Raw genomic sequence first — 15,778 nt, 5'->3', positions numbered from 1 at the left:
CTTAGGGATGCACTTGGATAGAGTGCTGAACTGGCAAGATCATGTAGATAGCATCTGTCCAAAAATTGCAAAAGGGGTTTTTGCCTTGCGTAATCTCAAGCCTTTATGTTCAACACAAGTTTTGGTCATGGCCTATTATGGCCTCATTCATCCCCATCTTTCCTACGGATTAAGATTGTGGGGGGGGGGGGATGTGCCAGACGAAATTTTAACAGGGCATTTAAGCTTCAAAAAAGAGCCATCAGATTAATTGCAAATCTTAGGCGGAGAGAGTCGTGTAGACAAGTTTTCAGGGAGCTTGGAATTTTGACCCTACCTTCCCTGTATATTTTGGAAACGGCTGTATACTGCCGGTTTCAACATGTGCCTATCCAAGGCACTGCTGTGCACAGCCACGGGACTAGAGCAAGGGAAAGTTTTCGCACTGTCCAACACCGAACAGCTGCATTTGAGAAACTTCCTTCTCAAGTAGGTGTCAGGCTCATTAACTTCCTGAAAGGCTTAAAAGTCTGGAAAGTTCCCTTCTATTCAAAACGAAACTGAAGCGTGACTTGAAAAATCAGGCATTCTATTCGGTTGATGAGTTCACTGCACACTGTTGGAGTTAAGGGCCACAGTATTATATTCCCCAGGGGTTATGAGTTAAATATTGTAAGGTTTTCTTGATAAATGTATAATGCTTTTTAGTTTTCCTCTATTTCTTAAATGTATTGATTTATTTGTTTAAAGTTAAATTTAATTTAAAGTGTAATTTTATAAAATAACCTCTATGTAATTATAAATATTAGAATCACACAATGTAAAAATGCTACACAATGTAAAAATTTTAAAGAGCAATAAATAAATATTGAAAAATGGGTTTTCCCATTTTTGACTCTAAAAACAAAAAAAATTTTCAATTTCTTTTGAAACCGTTTTGTTGAGCTTAAAAAAAGAAATAATTTAGTATATTGAAGCGCTGTTTTATGCCTAACGATCATGGAAAAAATTCGAAAATAGTGTAATTTAAAATTCCCATGTTATTCTTATAGAGAAAATGAAAACTGTTGTAGTTTAATTGTTTATGGATATATGTTGATAAAATTTGCCATATTTATTAATTTCATCCTATACTATTGACGTATGATCAAAAACACTTTTTACCTTCCCCATAGCAGCAAACCTAAGCACTCTAAACCTCCTTTTAAACCTAATATGTTAAATCTAATGATATTTAAATTGGGAATAAATTTGTCTTATTCATGGAAATATTTTAGTAATAATGTAATCAGACTTAAGTTGAAATTCGCTTAGTCTGCAGGTTTGCTGCGGCGGGGGTATTTATTTTATACAGTATTTTCTACAAACCGGGAATTCATTAAATATTTACTGCTTCCATGGTTTTTTTACAAATATTATACTACTAGGCGAATCCCGTCGAAATCGACGGTCACTGTCAAGGCTTAAGCTAATTATTCATCTACGGAAAGTTAGGATCTAGTGGATCTAGTGGAATATACTTGAAGTGAAGTTGGCTTTTACTCTTAAACTCTTAGGGACCTTCTCGTTTATATGGTCGTGCGGCTTCATTGGCAACAAATAATTCAAATTACATAATGCCGTATTTCCAAAAAGCAATAAAATACTGAAAATTGGCTGTTACGTCAATATTGACGTTTACATGCATTGTTAAACAAAGTATCTTATAAAGGATGATGTGATCAAGTTTAAAAGGAACGTGACCTTTCTGTCATGACAGTAGCTGCTAAAATAGTATTTACTCTTTGTACCTTTTTTACAGCCAAAATGCCGTGTTATTTTAAATCATGTTAACAACCCAGTGAGCCACGGTCTGTAATATAGATCACTTCAAATAATCTGTCAACATAGGTACCATTTTAGGCCAGATTTCTGTGTTTGGATGTTATTACACGCGATAAGAGCACAATAAACTTCTTCTGCAGATAATAATCTGCTGGAGAGATATAAGCCGAATTATAAATGTCACAATGTGAGTTTGAGCATTTTGTAACTATATATTGGTAAGTTACATAGTATTTTCGAGGCTGCTGCTCAGTGCACTTTAAGAATATATTTTTAGAGATAAATTAAATGGTTTTTGTTGCTGAGTAGCGTTAGTAAACATGCACAACCCATTTCGTTATTCTAATAACATTCAAAGGCTCTCTAAGAGTTCAAATTCTTATTTGTATACTTATCCATAATACAAGTTTTCACTAAGTTGAATTAACAACATCGAAGTAACCTCTCTGAAAAGTCTGTAGTAAATTGCAGTTTTACAGCTTAATAACTTTCTAAATCATACACATATTTCTACATAAATATTGTAAATTGTTTTATCCAGTTGCTGTAAACTACTATTAATTTAGCAAAATATGGACACTGGGGGCTGCCCTTCTGCACTTGTATAATTTTTCCAATGATTATAAAAACATGTATAACAATAATCTCGTGAACCTATGACGATCTGTATAATAATATGATAAAACTAGCTGTAACCCGCGGGCTTTGCCCCGTTTAACTTCTTAATTTTCAAGATTATCTCGTTCGCATGGCTCAATCACGTCCTGGTTGAAGTTTGTTCGCTACGCTCACTCACCTTTAGGTTGGAGCTCGTTCGCTGCGCTCACTTGCCTTCAGGTTAGCTCGTTCGCTACGCTAAAACTCGCCTCAAGGTTGAAGTTCGTTCGCTACGCTCACTCACCTTTTGGTTGCAAATTAGCTGTTGTCATAAATGTAAAAGAAATAATAGTGCTGCACCCTGTTGGTAATCCTTGTAACTTTAATGCTATTGAACATCATAGAACAGAACAGTATGTTTTATCTATGACAGAACCAACTTGTTTAATTGAAACATCTGTTAAGATTCAATAATTCCATTTCTCATAAGGTTAACATGGTAAACTCCAGAGCCACTGGGGCGGAGCCCGAAAGGACTTTTAAGATAACAATGCGTCTATATGTTAATCGGGAATGTGAGCTATCATCATGCCAAATTTCAGCCCAATCCGACCAGTATTTTTCGCGTTCACTTGTCACAAACATACATCCATACATACATCCAAACTTTCTCATTTATAATATTAGTAGGATATAAGCAAAAGTGGGGGAAAAGGCAGACAACAACCCGTACAGTAGATATAAGAAATTATTGTAAGAGTTCTGTGATAAAAGGAATTTCCACTGATTTCGTAATGGAATGTTATATTGCAAAACATGACATGATACAGAAGAAAATAAATTTTAAAATCAGAAAATAGCATTGCAAATACTATTCTTTTGGACAATTTAGTAACTCCCAATAAATGTGTGTTGTTTAAAACACAATTGAAAAATCAACAGCTGTTTCATTAAACAGTATTATCTACGTGGCCAAAATGTAAACAAATTTGTCAAGGTATCTTTAAAAGCTTCTGGGGCAGAGCCCTAAGGGAATTTACTTCGTGTTTCTTTTGATAACTCATCTAAAGACCAAGGCCTTTCTTTGGAGACCTCTACCAAGTTTCTACGTCCAGTTGTTCTCTCAAATTAGTGGAGACAAAGTTTCCAATTAAATATTTAGCTCACAAGATGTGTTATTCGTCTGGTAAGAGACCCCATTTCTGCATGTTTGTCTTGCATTTTGGTACCTCGACCCTAATTCGATTTAGGGTCTTCCACACCGTGTAATGAAGGCCCCCACTAGGAGCCATAGTTCCTCCCTGGCTGGTATGGGAGGGTTAGTCAACGTGGCCTTCCACCTTGCCACCCGATTGCTTGAGAGTGATCCATCCAGGACTCGTGTCCGTGATAAAAGGCTCTTTCTGGACCGAAGCCGTCGCTCTGCGGGTTGGTGGCCGTGTAATGGGTGACGAGGGTTTGTCTCTTGCTTAGTACTTTCTGCGTCGGCAGCGACATCACGTCGGATTGACGGAGGGGCGATCCCTATGATAGGATAGAGTTTGTGTACTGGGGTTGGTTTCAAACACCCAGTTACAATCCGAGCCATGTCATTGACTGCAATGTCAACCTTTTTTGCTTGGACGATGCATTCCATACTGGTGCAGCGTACTCCACATCCGACACACTGAGCGCTAAAGCTGAGGTTCTGAGGACATTAGGGTTAGCACCCCAGCATCTGCTGGTGAGCTTCCTGATGATATTATTCCTCGCTGAGACTTTACCTCTTGTCGCAATACAATGTGCCTTAAATGTCAGTGTGCGGTCCAGTATGACACCAAGATATTTGGATGTAGGACAATGCTGAAGACGGTCTCCCCGCCACCTCACATTCAACTCACGGCCTGCTTCTCTATTGTTTAGGTGAAAGGCACAAACTTGGGTCTGAGCAGGGTTCGGCTTGAGGTGATTTGCGTCATAGTACTGGGAAAGTTCATTTAGAGTCATAGTGAGCTTCTGTCCCACCTCTTCAAAACTCCTACATTGTGCCGCCACCGCCGTATCATCGGCATTTATATACTGACGTGTAGCGTTTGGCAACGGTTGGTCGTTAGTGTAAATGTTATTAAGAGCTGGGGCTAAGACGCTACCCTGAGGCAATCCATTTCTTTGATTCTTCCATCTACTTTTCTTGCCTTGAAGGGACACGAAAACACGCCTGTTATGGAGAAAAGTGCCTATCATTGAAGGAAGCTGATACTCTTTGGTAATACTGTATACTTTTCCCAAGAGTCTTCGATGGTTTACGATATCGTAGGCAGCTGTTAAATCTACAAAAGCGACACCCGTGATCTGTTTTCTCTCAAACCCATCCTCAATGTGCTGGGTCAGGTTTAAAACTTGGCCACATCAAGACTTGCCTGATCGAAAGCCTGCCTGTTGTGGAATGATCTTTTGTTCCAGAAAATCGCCGATTCGATTATCAGACGTTCTAATATTTTATATGTGTGGCATAAGAGAGAAACAGGTCGAAAGTTCTTAGGATCGTTTGGATCTTTCTCAGGTTTGAGAAGTGCAGCCACACGAGCTTTCCTCCATGCCTTTGGTGTATGCATTTGGCTTACGCACATGTTCATGAGTCTCAACAACCATTGCATGGCATTTTTACCTAGGTTCTTTAGTTGTTCGACTCTGATCTCGTCAATACCTGGAGCTCTATTAGTCTTTAAGCTGGTAATGACTGCAGTTAGCTCGGACATGGTGAATGGTTCTTCCAGGAAGTGATTCTCACTTGCCACATCACGCACAACAGGCTCCCGGTATTTCCTTACATAGGTTTTGCCATTTAAAAGAAGGTTGGTAGCGACTTGATCGGCAGTAACTGTTGTAAAGTTGTCTTTTGGTTTTTTCGCATCTCCATTTATGTTCTTGAGGAACTTCCAGGCCCGTCTGCTGTTCACCTGCATATCTAAACTCTCCACAAGATCACACCACTTACTTTTGCAATTTTCGGCAACGATAACCAGGCAATCACTGTATTTATATAGGATAGGTGACTGTTTTCAATATGTTTATCAGAAACAAAGAGTTAAGTTTGGTCAATGGGATGCCTTTACTTTGCACTAATTTTGTTTAACCTTTACAAAAGGACCATAAACTTAAAAACTGTATTTTTGACGTTGTCATACATTGTAAATGTGTTGCGACAATAAATGACTTTGACTTTTACTTGATATAATAACTGGGTCGGGGTGCTAATTTAGCGGTTTTGACCAAGAACTAAGCTTATCTCAACCCATATTTATTTACCTTTTCACATTTGACGAAGACAATTTCCAATATTTCAATTAAGGATGTCTTTTTATTGGCATCAACCAAAGCTATACCAAAGCTACCTTAATAAACCAGTATTTATGCGCAAACAATTATATTTTTGCTGCCTTTAGCAGAGTTAAACCTATGGAGTGATTCAAATTAATTATTGAAAATAACATCAACAAAAGCAAACAAAGACAAACAACAAAAAGTTTCTTTACACAAAAGATGTGGTGTAAAATAACGAATAAGGAAATAATAACGAACTCCACCAAGATAATATGATAAAGAATCTATGTGCAGAACATCAACTTGATATACAAAGTTATATTCGAGCTATTGGAGATTAAGAAGATGCATTAGACACCAGTATGAGAATTCACTTCGTTCATTCAACTATATAATTACTAAATCATATTCAGCCAGAACGCAACCACAGTCAGTGCCAAGGTCAACAGTTGTCAACAAAAGGTTGTGTGCACAACTGTTTGTTTTGTTCCTAATTTACTATTTACGGTTTTGTTTCCTCTGAAATTAGAACTATAGGTTTAAGGATTTGTAAAATAGAGACCATTTTATAACAATACCAGAATTATTATATTAATAAAATGTTAACAAAACATGTAGTGACAAAATATACAATGATCATGTGAAAGAAAAGTTATAAAAAAGAGGAACACAAGCTTGAGATGGAAGTTGAGAAAGTGACCGAGAGAACTTCATTCGCCAGTCATCATCTCCATGAATTCTGAAACAGACCAAGTAAACGATGAGTTGATCAATTTTTTTGCTATCAATTCAAAATAAAATGTTGTGTAACGTTGGTTTGTTTAGGACATCTGGTTTGTTTAGGATAGTTTGGGGCAACGGACCATTTTGTTGTGACAACGGGAAGAGGTGATTGTATAAAATGCATGGTAAACGTCTATCTCTTATATTAATACGTGAGGGCTGTTTTTTGTAAACACTACTCCTCCCTTATTTGTGTCGGGGTTTCACCATAAAAATTACATTGAACAAAATGTAAAAACAAAAAATAGCTGTATATAAAAAGAAACTCACCAGCTTCTTGGGAGTAAATCAATGTTTGTAATATGCAGGAGGTTATAGACCAATCCAAACAGTCAGTTAATCAGTTTTGTTGGAAGAACGGAAAATGTTGAATTTAAAGAAGAAATGTTGAAAACAGGAGGAGGTTAAGAGGAAATCTTATACGTATGAGAAGAGTAGAAGAGAGACCTGAAAATTTTTACCAGTTCTGCTATGCAACTTATTTTGCAAGTAAAAAAATCATGAAGAATATACAAATCATTTTGTCACAGTGGTAAGGAGAACTTACCTTATGTCAGATCAAATGAATACATGCAAGAAATGTTTACTGGTAACAGCTATAGAAACATTTGTATAAAATGCTAAAAAATAAGGCCCGCTTCTAAAAATGTTAAAATACTTTTACAATAAGTGTTCATTATTTCAACCCGTTATTAATACATTGAGTATTTCAATTAGTTACATAAGCTTTGAGTCTTTTAAACTTATCGAAATCGAAAATTATGACTGTTGTTACTGCAGTTTTAAATCACGCCTGTTTAATAATGGTACTTGAAAATTGCTCGTTTTTGATATTTTATAGAAGACTAGGTGAAACCCGTCGAAATCGACGGTTACTTTCAAGGCTTACGCTAATTCATCTAACTGCGATAAATTGAGTAAAATTATACATATTTTGAGCATTTAACATTGTTTAAAGAGTAAATAAGTGTAAAAACAATAATGATATTGATTGCGTTAGTTACCAAATATGGTTGATCATTCAACGAATAAAATATTTCCCATACTTTGGAAGAACCTTTAAACAGTATTAAAATCGTATTGGTGGATCTTTTTTAGTTAAAAACTTCCCCGATTTCATCAGTGTAATATGGATTAATCTTTGATTTTATTTGAGAGAAAATATCTGCTTGTTGAGGAGACACGTTCTAACTTGAAAGGGAGGTCCTCACAGTGTAAGTTTGATTTTTCCTTCGACACGTCGCGTCGCATCAGTTCATATCGTACTTCTGTGCCAATGAATTACCCTCTAGTATAGTTTTAAGAAATTGGTTGTGGGGATATCGTACTTCTGTGCCAATGAATTACCCTCTAGTATAGTTTTGAGAAATCGGTTGTGGGTTTAATGTTAAAGCTAAAAGACACTTCTGCACTTGTATTATTTTGTATTGTATTACACAATCGAAGATTTTTCCAATGATTGAAAACATGTATGACAATAATCTCACGAACCTATGATGATCTGTCTAGAATAATATGATAAAATATAACCAAAAGTGGTGAAAAAGGCAGATACCAACCCGTACAATAGATATAAGATAGTTCAATAAGAAATTAATGTTAAATGAGAGTTACTGTGATAAAAGGATTTTCTACTGATTTCGTAATGGAACGTTATATTGCAAAATATGACATGATACAGAAGGAAATCAATTTTAAAATCAGAAAATAACATTGCAAATACTTCTTTTGGACAATTCAGTAACTCCCAATAAATATGTGTTGTTTAAAATACAATTCAAAAATTAACAGCTGTTTCAGTAAAAAGTATTATCCACATGGACAAAATGTAAAGAAATCTGTGGAGGGATCTTTAAGGGCTTCTGGGGCAGAGCCCTAACAGGATTCACTTAGTTTTTCTTTTGGTAACTCATCTAGAGACCAAGACCTTTCTTTGGACACCTCTACCAAGTTTCTACGTCCAGTCGTTCTCTCAAATTAATGGAGACAAAAATTCCAATTAAATATTTAGATTCCCCCATGTTAATCTTATGGGAGAAAATCCAACTTTGATGGAATATCCTGTCCAAACTAATAAAGATTTCAAAAAACGAAAAAAAAATTGCAAAACTACAGATCAGGGCAATTCATTTGACACTTTAATCATCAAAATCGGTCCAAAAATGAGGGAGGAGTTCTGTTTACAAAAATCGGCTTAGCGTATTATATATATAGATGACTGTTATTTTTTTAATAACTCTTGTATAATACCGGTACTTGACAATTACTCGATTTCGAGCAACTATCTATACTAGTATCTTACTAATCTGTATATATCTATATATTTAAATATAGACTATATATATATATATATATCTATAGTAACTATCTATCTAAGTACTAGTACCTTAACTAGTATATATAATAGATAGCCTATATCTAACTATCTATCCATCACTATCTATATAGGTATACTATCTATATATACAATACGGTTAGCCGATTTTTGTAAACAGAACTCCTCCCTCATTTTTGGACCGATTTTGATGATTAAAATGTAAAAAAATGGCCCTGATCTGTAGTTTTGCAAAGTGTTTTTCATTTTAGCGAATTTCTCATATAAGAATTAAGCTATTACCGTAGGTCTCATGGTAAGACCTGGACCCGGGACCGATTTACTTTTTCGTTTTTAAGGTCTCCAGAGGCCAAAAACACCATCCGTTCAAATTCATATATATATATTTACATATATATTTATATAGGTATTTATATTCATATATTTTTATAAATTATATATATAGGTGTGTCCGTTAGCACGATAACTCGAACAAAAAATTATCCGATTTTGATGAAATTTGGTATAAACGTGTAAACCTACATTTATTCGAACGAGTTCGCGAACCAGCATGATCGGACCATGGGAACAGGGGTTTATGGGGGGTTTTATGGGGTAAAAATGGGTCTTTCCCATTTTTTACCCTAAAAACATTTTTTAATTTCTTTCTAAACAGTTTTGTAGAGCTTTAAAAAATAAATAATTTAGTATATTGAAGCATTGTTGTATGCCTAATTAATAGCTACGGAGAGAATTAAAAAAAAAAGCAAATTTAAAATTCGTATGTTATTCTTATGGAGAAAATTAAAACTGTTGTAGTTTACTTATTTATGGATATATGTTGATCAAATTTGGCAAACTTATTTATTTCATCCTATACTATTGCCGTTTGGTCAAAAATCAATGTTTACCTTCCCCGTAGCAGCAAACCTAAGCACTCGTTAAATCTAATGTCATTTAAATTGGGAATAAATATGTCTGTCTTATTTATGGAAGTATTTTAGTAAATATGAAATCAGACAAGTTGAAATTCGCTTAGTCTGCAGGTTTGCTGCGGCGGGGGCATTAAAAAAATATTTATTAGTTTGGGCAGGATCATCCATCAAAGTTGGGTTTTCTCCCATAACATTAACATGGGTAAATCTAAATATTTAATTGGAAACTTGGTCTCCACAATTTTTGAGAGAACCACTGGGCGTAGACACTTGGTAGAGGTGTCAAAAGAAAGGTCTCGGTCTGTAGATGAGCCATCAAAAGAAAAACGAAGTAAATTCCCTTAGGGCTCTGCACCAGAAGCCTTTAAAAGTTCCCTTGCCAGATTTGTTTACATTATTGTCATTATGGATAATTATTCACTTCTTTTTAATGAAACAGCTGTTCATATTTATAGTCCAGTCATCGAAGCTGAATGAGTGGGAAAAAATGGTGTAGTCCCGGATTTTTGCACAGTTGTAGGGGATACCCTCCTGAACAACATACTAAAAGTCCTGACTGATGGGGTGTGAGCTAAGGGGGGGAGGGGGGTGTAAATGCACAATTTTTCGGTTTTCTGTAAATATCTCGAAAACAGTGCCCTCTAGCGGTAAAATGTACGTATACAAAAATGAAGAGGATTAAATTTCCAACAATAATGTTCATTACATCGTGTTCCTAAAATCAATACTTAACGAGATACATGGGTCATAAGAAAAAAAAAACATTCAGAGCAACTAGTATAATTGTTGTAAAGTGATTGTTTTATACTACATCAAGTTATATAGACTGATAAAAATGTGCTAAATACTCGTCTATGCAGTACAGCTGTTGAAAAAATTGAGGGGAGAGGATGTCGGGCCGGACTGGAAGCCGAGAGACCAAACAGTGGTAACCATAATAACATACTGTAATATTAAAACTAAAATAAACTTGCAGAAAATTTATTACACTTGTCTTTTAACCCAGTAACCTAACACATTTGACCTTGAATGAAATTGTGTAGTAGGTTTATTTTTTTACGTTGTTTGTAATAGTACCGAGATGCTAAATCCAAATTTTCGACCTCGGCGACCTTCCGGATCACCTCCAAAAACCTTAAAAATAGGCGGAATTCCGCACTATTTTTACGTTTGTCCGATTTTGACCCTGAAGCATCACTTTTTCATACAAAGCTACCATAATCATTTTTAAAGTACATTAGATTACCTATCATTTAAGACCAAACTGGTTAATACAGGCCTAATAGTTTTCAAGATATGACTCAGCAAATAATAAATAAAATTACCAAATTTTGAACTTTTTTAAGTTTGGCTAACGTTTACCCTTAAGCATAACTTGCTCATTATTTTTTATTAAAACAATCATAATTACTTTAAAACTATATTAAATTACCCACAATTTAAGACCAGAATGGTGATTATAGGCCTCACACATTGAGAGTATATAGCCTCTTCAAGGTTCATAAAATCTTCTAGGTCTATAAATGCTTGTATTTCCAAGTTTCAAGCTATTCAATTTGGTCCAATTTTATAAAAGAACCATAGTAAGAATATAAACAAAATTTATTTCATTTCAACAACAGATTGTAAGTCTTATTTAAAAATATTTCTTATGGAAGAAATCTGTCGTTATTAAAATGTTCATACTATCAAGAGGAATTGATAGAAAGAATGAAGAGGCAACAATGAAAAAAAGTTTTGACTTTGCTGTCGTTCTCAGTTCTGCCATGCTACATATTACTTCTTTTATGCCAAGTGTTCGCATCTGTGCCTGCAGGATATGTTGAAATAAGGAAACAATATGGATCTCAATAAACAGACTATAGAGGACTATAGAGCAGGTGCTCATTTGGTTAATGAAAAGCTATGTAGGTTTGACTCGGGACCGTGGTATAACTGACACCGTGCTCACCCGATGGACACTAGGAATAATATAATTTATTTGTAGAATTTAAGTGCTGAGGTTGAGAAGTAGGCCTACCACAATGTTAAGGCACTTACAACTGAGCAGCATGTGGAAATAAGACCCTCACGAGTCACTCGAGTTGAAGCGGATACAGAGAAGCTGTGTGACTGGTTACTTCGTCACCCTCCATTCCCTAATACTGATGTTATAATGTTCTTAAGCAGTGGAATTGTTGGAGGAAAACTGTCAACTGTCATATGGCTAGAGATATTGGCAAGGAAGCGATGTTGAGAGTTTTATGAAGAAAATATGGATAAGTCAGATACAAAAGGAAGAATTAAGTAGTATCTCTTTCTTCTGAAGTTAATACTGTGACTGTTGGCAATATAAAGGTGACTATTGACCCCTTCATACTGTTTCACAGGCTATGCGTTCTGAAGCAGTCGGATGAGGAACTAAAGCACTTCTTTACGCATGGATTTTCACCATTACCTCAATCTCAATCGTCACAATTGATGAATTGAATGAAAACTAAATTATAGTTCAAACATCCAAACGTCTAAAGTTAGTCAGACAAGTCAATCTTCAACTGATACCCCCCACAGGACGAGTCCATGTACAAAGGTACAAGGGTCAATCACAGACGCCGTCACTCTTGGTGTTCTCCAACCGGCTCCCGCGACAATACAATTAAATAAATACCTTTCGTCATAGGCCTGGGTTCTATCCACGAGAACCATTTATTGGAACAATGTACTATATGTGTGTGTAGATAGATATGATAGATTGGTTTCCATTTAAATTGTTTTTAAATAACACTTACAATCTGTTGTTGAAATGAAATAAATTCGTTTATTTCTGTATATGGTTCTTTTATAAAATTTGACCAAATTGAATAGCTTGAAACTTAAAATACAAGCGTTATGGAAGATTTTATGAACCTTGAAGAGGCATATCTCTCAATGTGTTAGGCCTAGAATCACCATTCTGGTCTTAAATTGTGGGTAATTTAATGTAGGCTAGTTTTGAAGTAATTGTCGTTTTAATGAAAAATTATGAAAAGTTATGCTTAAGGGTTAATGTTAACCAAACTCAAAAAGTTCAAAATTTGGTAATTTTATTTATTATTTGCTGAGTCATATCTTGAAAACTATTAGGCTATTAGGCTATTAACCATTTTGGTCTTAAATGATAGGTAATCTAATGTACTTTAAAAATGATTATCGTAGTTTTTTTATGAAAAAGGTATGCTTTAGGGTCAAAATCGGACCCGTCAAATTACAAACAACGTAAAAAAACCTACTACACCATTTCATTCAAGGTCATATGTTTTAGGTTACTGGGTTAAAAGACAAGTGTAATAAATTTTCTGCAAGTTTATTTTAGTTTTAATATTACAGTATGTTATTATGGTTACCACTGTTTGGTCTCTCGGCTTCCAGTCCGGCCCGACTTCCTCTCCCCTCAATTTTTTCAACAGCTGTACTGCATAGACGAGTATTTAGCACATTTTTATCAGTTTGTATAACTTGATGTAGTATAAAACAATCACTTTACCACAATAATACTAGTTGCTCTGAATGTTTTTTTTTTCTTATGACCCATGTATCTCGTTAAGTATTGATTTTAGGAACACAATGTAATGAACATTATTGTTGGAAATTTAATGCTCTTCATTTTTGTATAGTACATTTTACCGCTAGAGGGCACTGTTTTCGAGATATTTACAGAAAACCGAAAAATTGTGCATTTACACCCCCCTCCCCCCCTTAGCTCACACCCCATCAGTCAGGACTTTTAGTATGTTGTTCAGGAGGGTATCCCCTACAACTGTGCAAAAATCCGGGACTACACCATTTTTTCCCGCTGAGGGACATATTTTGAGCTTTATTGACTTGGGTGAGGTTCATTTGTCCGAGTTTTCAACTGTCCGAGTTTTTTAAAAATTACAAAATATTAGAAAAATCAGTTGTCCGAGTTTTCATTTGTCCAAGTTTTGATACATAACTAATAATAATAAATTAGATAAATCAACTGTCCGATCTTATGAAATTATTTTAACAAATATCGAAATATCATGTGTCCGAGTTTTCATTTGTCCGAGTTTTTATATTATTAAAAAAATATCGAAATATCAACTGTCCGAGTTTTCAACTGTCCGAGTAGGGTCAACATCAAATGTGAGACTCTGCGCCGAGACTAGCACGTCTAAGGCGCCTGGTCAGAAGCCGATGTAAACCTTTTCTGCGAAGGAGTCAGGCATTGTGCGAGCCGCGAGAGCCCCTCACGTCGACAAGACAAATTATATTACTTTTTTATAAGACTAATTTTACAATTTTTAATTATAAAATTAAACTGTCATCACCTAACACAACCAACCAAACTTACTGATCATATAAAATACCCCCGCCGCAGCAAACCTGCAGACGAAGCGAATTTCAACTTGTCTGATTACATATTTACTAAAATATTTCCATAAATAAGCGAGTGCTTATGTTTGCTGTTACGGGGAAGGTAAACAGTGTTTTTTGACCGGACAATGAGAACGGGTGTTTATGAGGTAAAAATGGGGTTTTCCCATTTTTGACCCTAAAAACATAACATTTTTGAATATATTTCGCAACCATTTTGTAGAACTAAAAAAATAAATAATTTACTATATTGAAGCATTGTTGTATGCCTAATGGTTACGGAGAAAATAAAAAAAAATGCAAATTAAAAATTCTCATGTTATTCTTATGGAGAAGATGAAAACTGTGTTAGTTTTCTTGTTTATGGATATATGTTGATCAAATTTGGAAATTTTATTTATTTCATTTAATACTATTGACGTATGGTCAAAAACACCGTTTACCTTCCCCGTAACAGCAAACCTAAGCACTCGCTTATTTATGGAAATATTTTAGTAAATATGTAATCAGACAAGTTGAAATTCGCTTCGTCTGCAGGTTTGCTGCGGCGGGGGTATTTTATATTATCAGCAAGTTTGATTGGTTGTGTTAGGTGATGACAGTTTAATTTTATAATTAAAAATTGTAAAATTAGTCTTATAATAAAAAAAATATAATTTTTCTCAAGTCGACGTGAGGGGCTCTCGCGGCTCGCACAATGCCTGACTCCTTCGCAGAAAAGGTTTACATCGGCTTCTGACCAGGCGCCTTAGACGTGCTAGTCTCGGCGCGCAGTCTCACATTTGATGTTGACCCTACTCGGACAGTTGATATTTCGATATTTTTTTAAATAATTTAAAAACTCGGACAAATGAAAACTCGGACAGTTGATTTAACCAAATATTATTATGATTTAAACCATACTCGGACAGTTGAAAACTCGGACACTTGATATTTCGATATTTTTTAAAAAAATTAATAAACTCGGAAAAATGAATACTCGGACAACTGATTTTTCAAATATTTTGTAATTTTTAAATAACTCGGACAGTTGAAAACTCGGACAACTGATGTGATCCCTTTAAATTGTATCTTGAACAACACATAGGCTATTACAGGGAGTTACTGAGTTAGTCAAAAAGAGGTATTTGCAATGTAATTTTCTGATTTTAAAATTTATTTTGTTCTGCATCATCTCATGTTTTGCAATATGTTCAATTACGAAATCATTGGAAAATCATAATATTACAGTAACTCTTAAAATTATTTCTTATCGAATTATTTTATATCCAGGCCTATTGTACGGGTTGGCGTCTGCCTTTTTGACCACTTGTCGATATTTTGTCATATTATTCAAGAGATATCCTCATCCTTTCTAAGATACGTTGATTAAGAACAAAGCATGTAAATGTTACTATTTACGTAACAATTTATAGTATTTGCTTTTTGGAAATGCAGCATTGCTTTGTCATTTGCATTGTTTGTTGCCAAAGAAGCCGCACGACCATATGAACGAGGTCCTTCATTTGAAGAATAAAAGCCAGCTTCACTACAAGTATATTCCTAACATTCCGAAGATATATTATATTGAACACTTTATGTAACTGATAATGCTGACACAATTGACATCCGCATGTCATGGAATCAAAGTTATGCTAAAAATATATTATTGCTAAATTTATAGGGATATTCATTGGCACAGAAGTAC

General features: G+C 35.0%; 1 protein-coding gene across 1 annotated transcript in view; it reads right to left on the bottom strand.

Annotated features, from left to right (window-relative positions):
* Positions 1-6,273: 6,273 nt before the first annotated feature.
* The window catches only part of LOC129004105 (troponin C, isoallergen Bla g 6.0301), a 67,605-nt gene continuing 58,100 nt past the window's right edge, over positions 6,274-15,778 (bottom strand). The window contains exon 6 of the mRNA XM_054432529.1: positions 6,274-6,442. Coding sequence (XP_054288504.1) covers positions 6,414-6,442 — 29 coding nt within the window. The 3' untranslated portion in view covers positions 6,274-6,413. The remainder of the gene's footprint in view (positions 6,443-15,778) is intronic.

This window comes from Macrosteles quadrilineatus, unplaced genomic scaffold (genome assembly GCF_028750875.1).
Source record: "Macrosteles quadrilineatus isolate MER2022 unplaced genomic scaffold, UCM_ALF_1.0 Scaffold_1__1_contigs__length_201487025, whole genome shotgun sequence".
Taxonomy (NCBI): Eukaryota; Metazoa; Arthropoda; class Insecta; order Hemiptera; family Cicadellidae; genus Macrosteles; species Macrosteles quadrilineatus.
The sequence above is the reverse complement of the archived record's forward strand: the minus strand, read 5'-3'. Positions and strand labels throughout refer to the sequence as shown.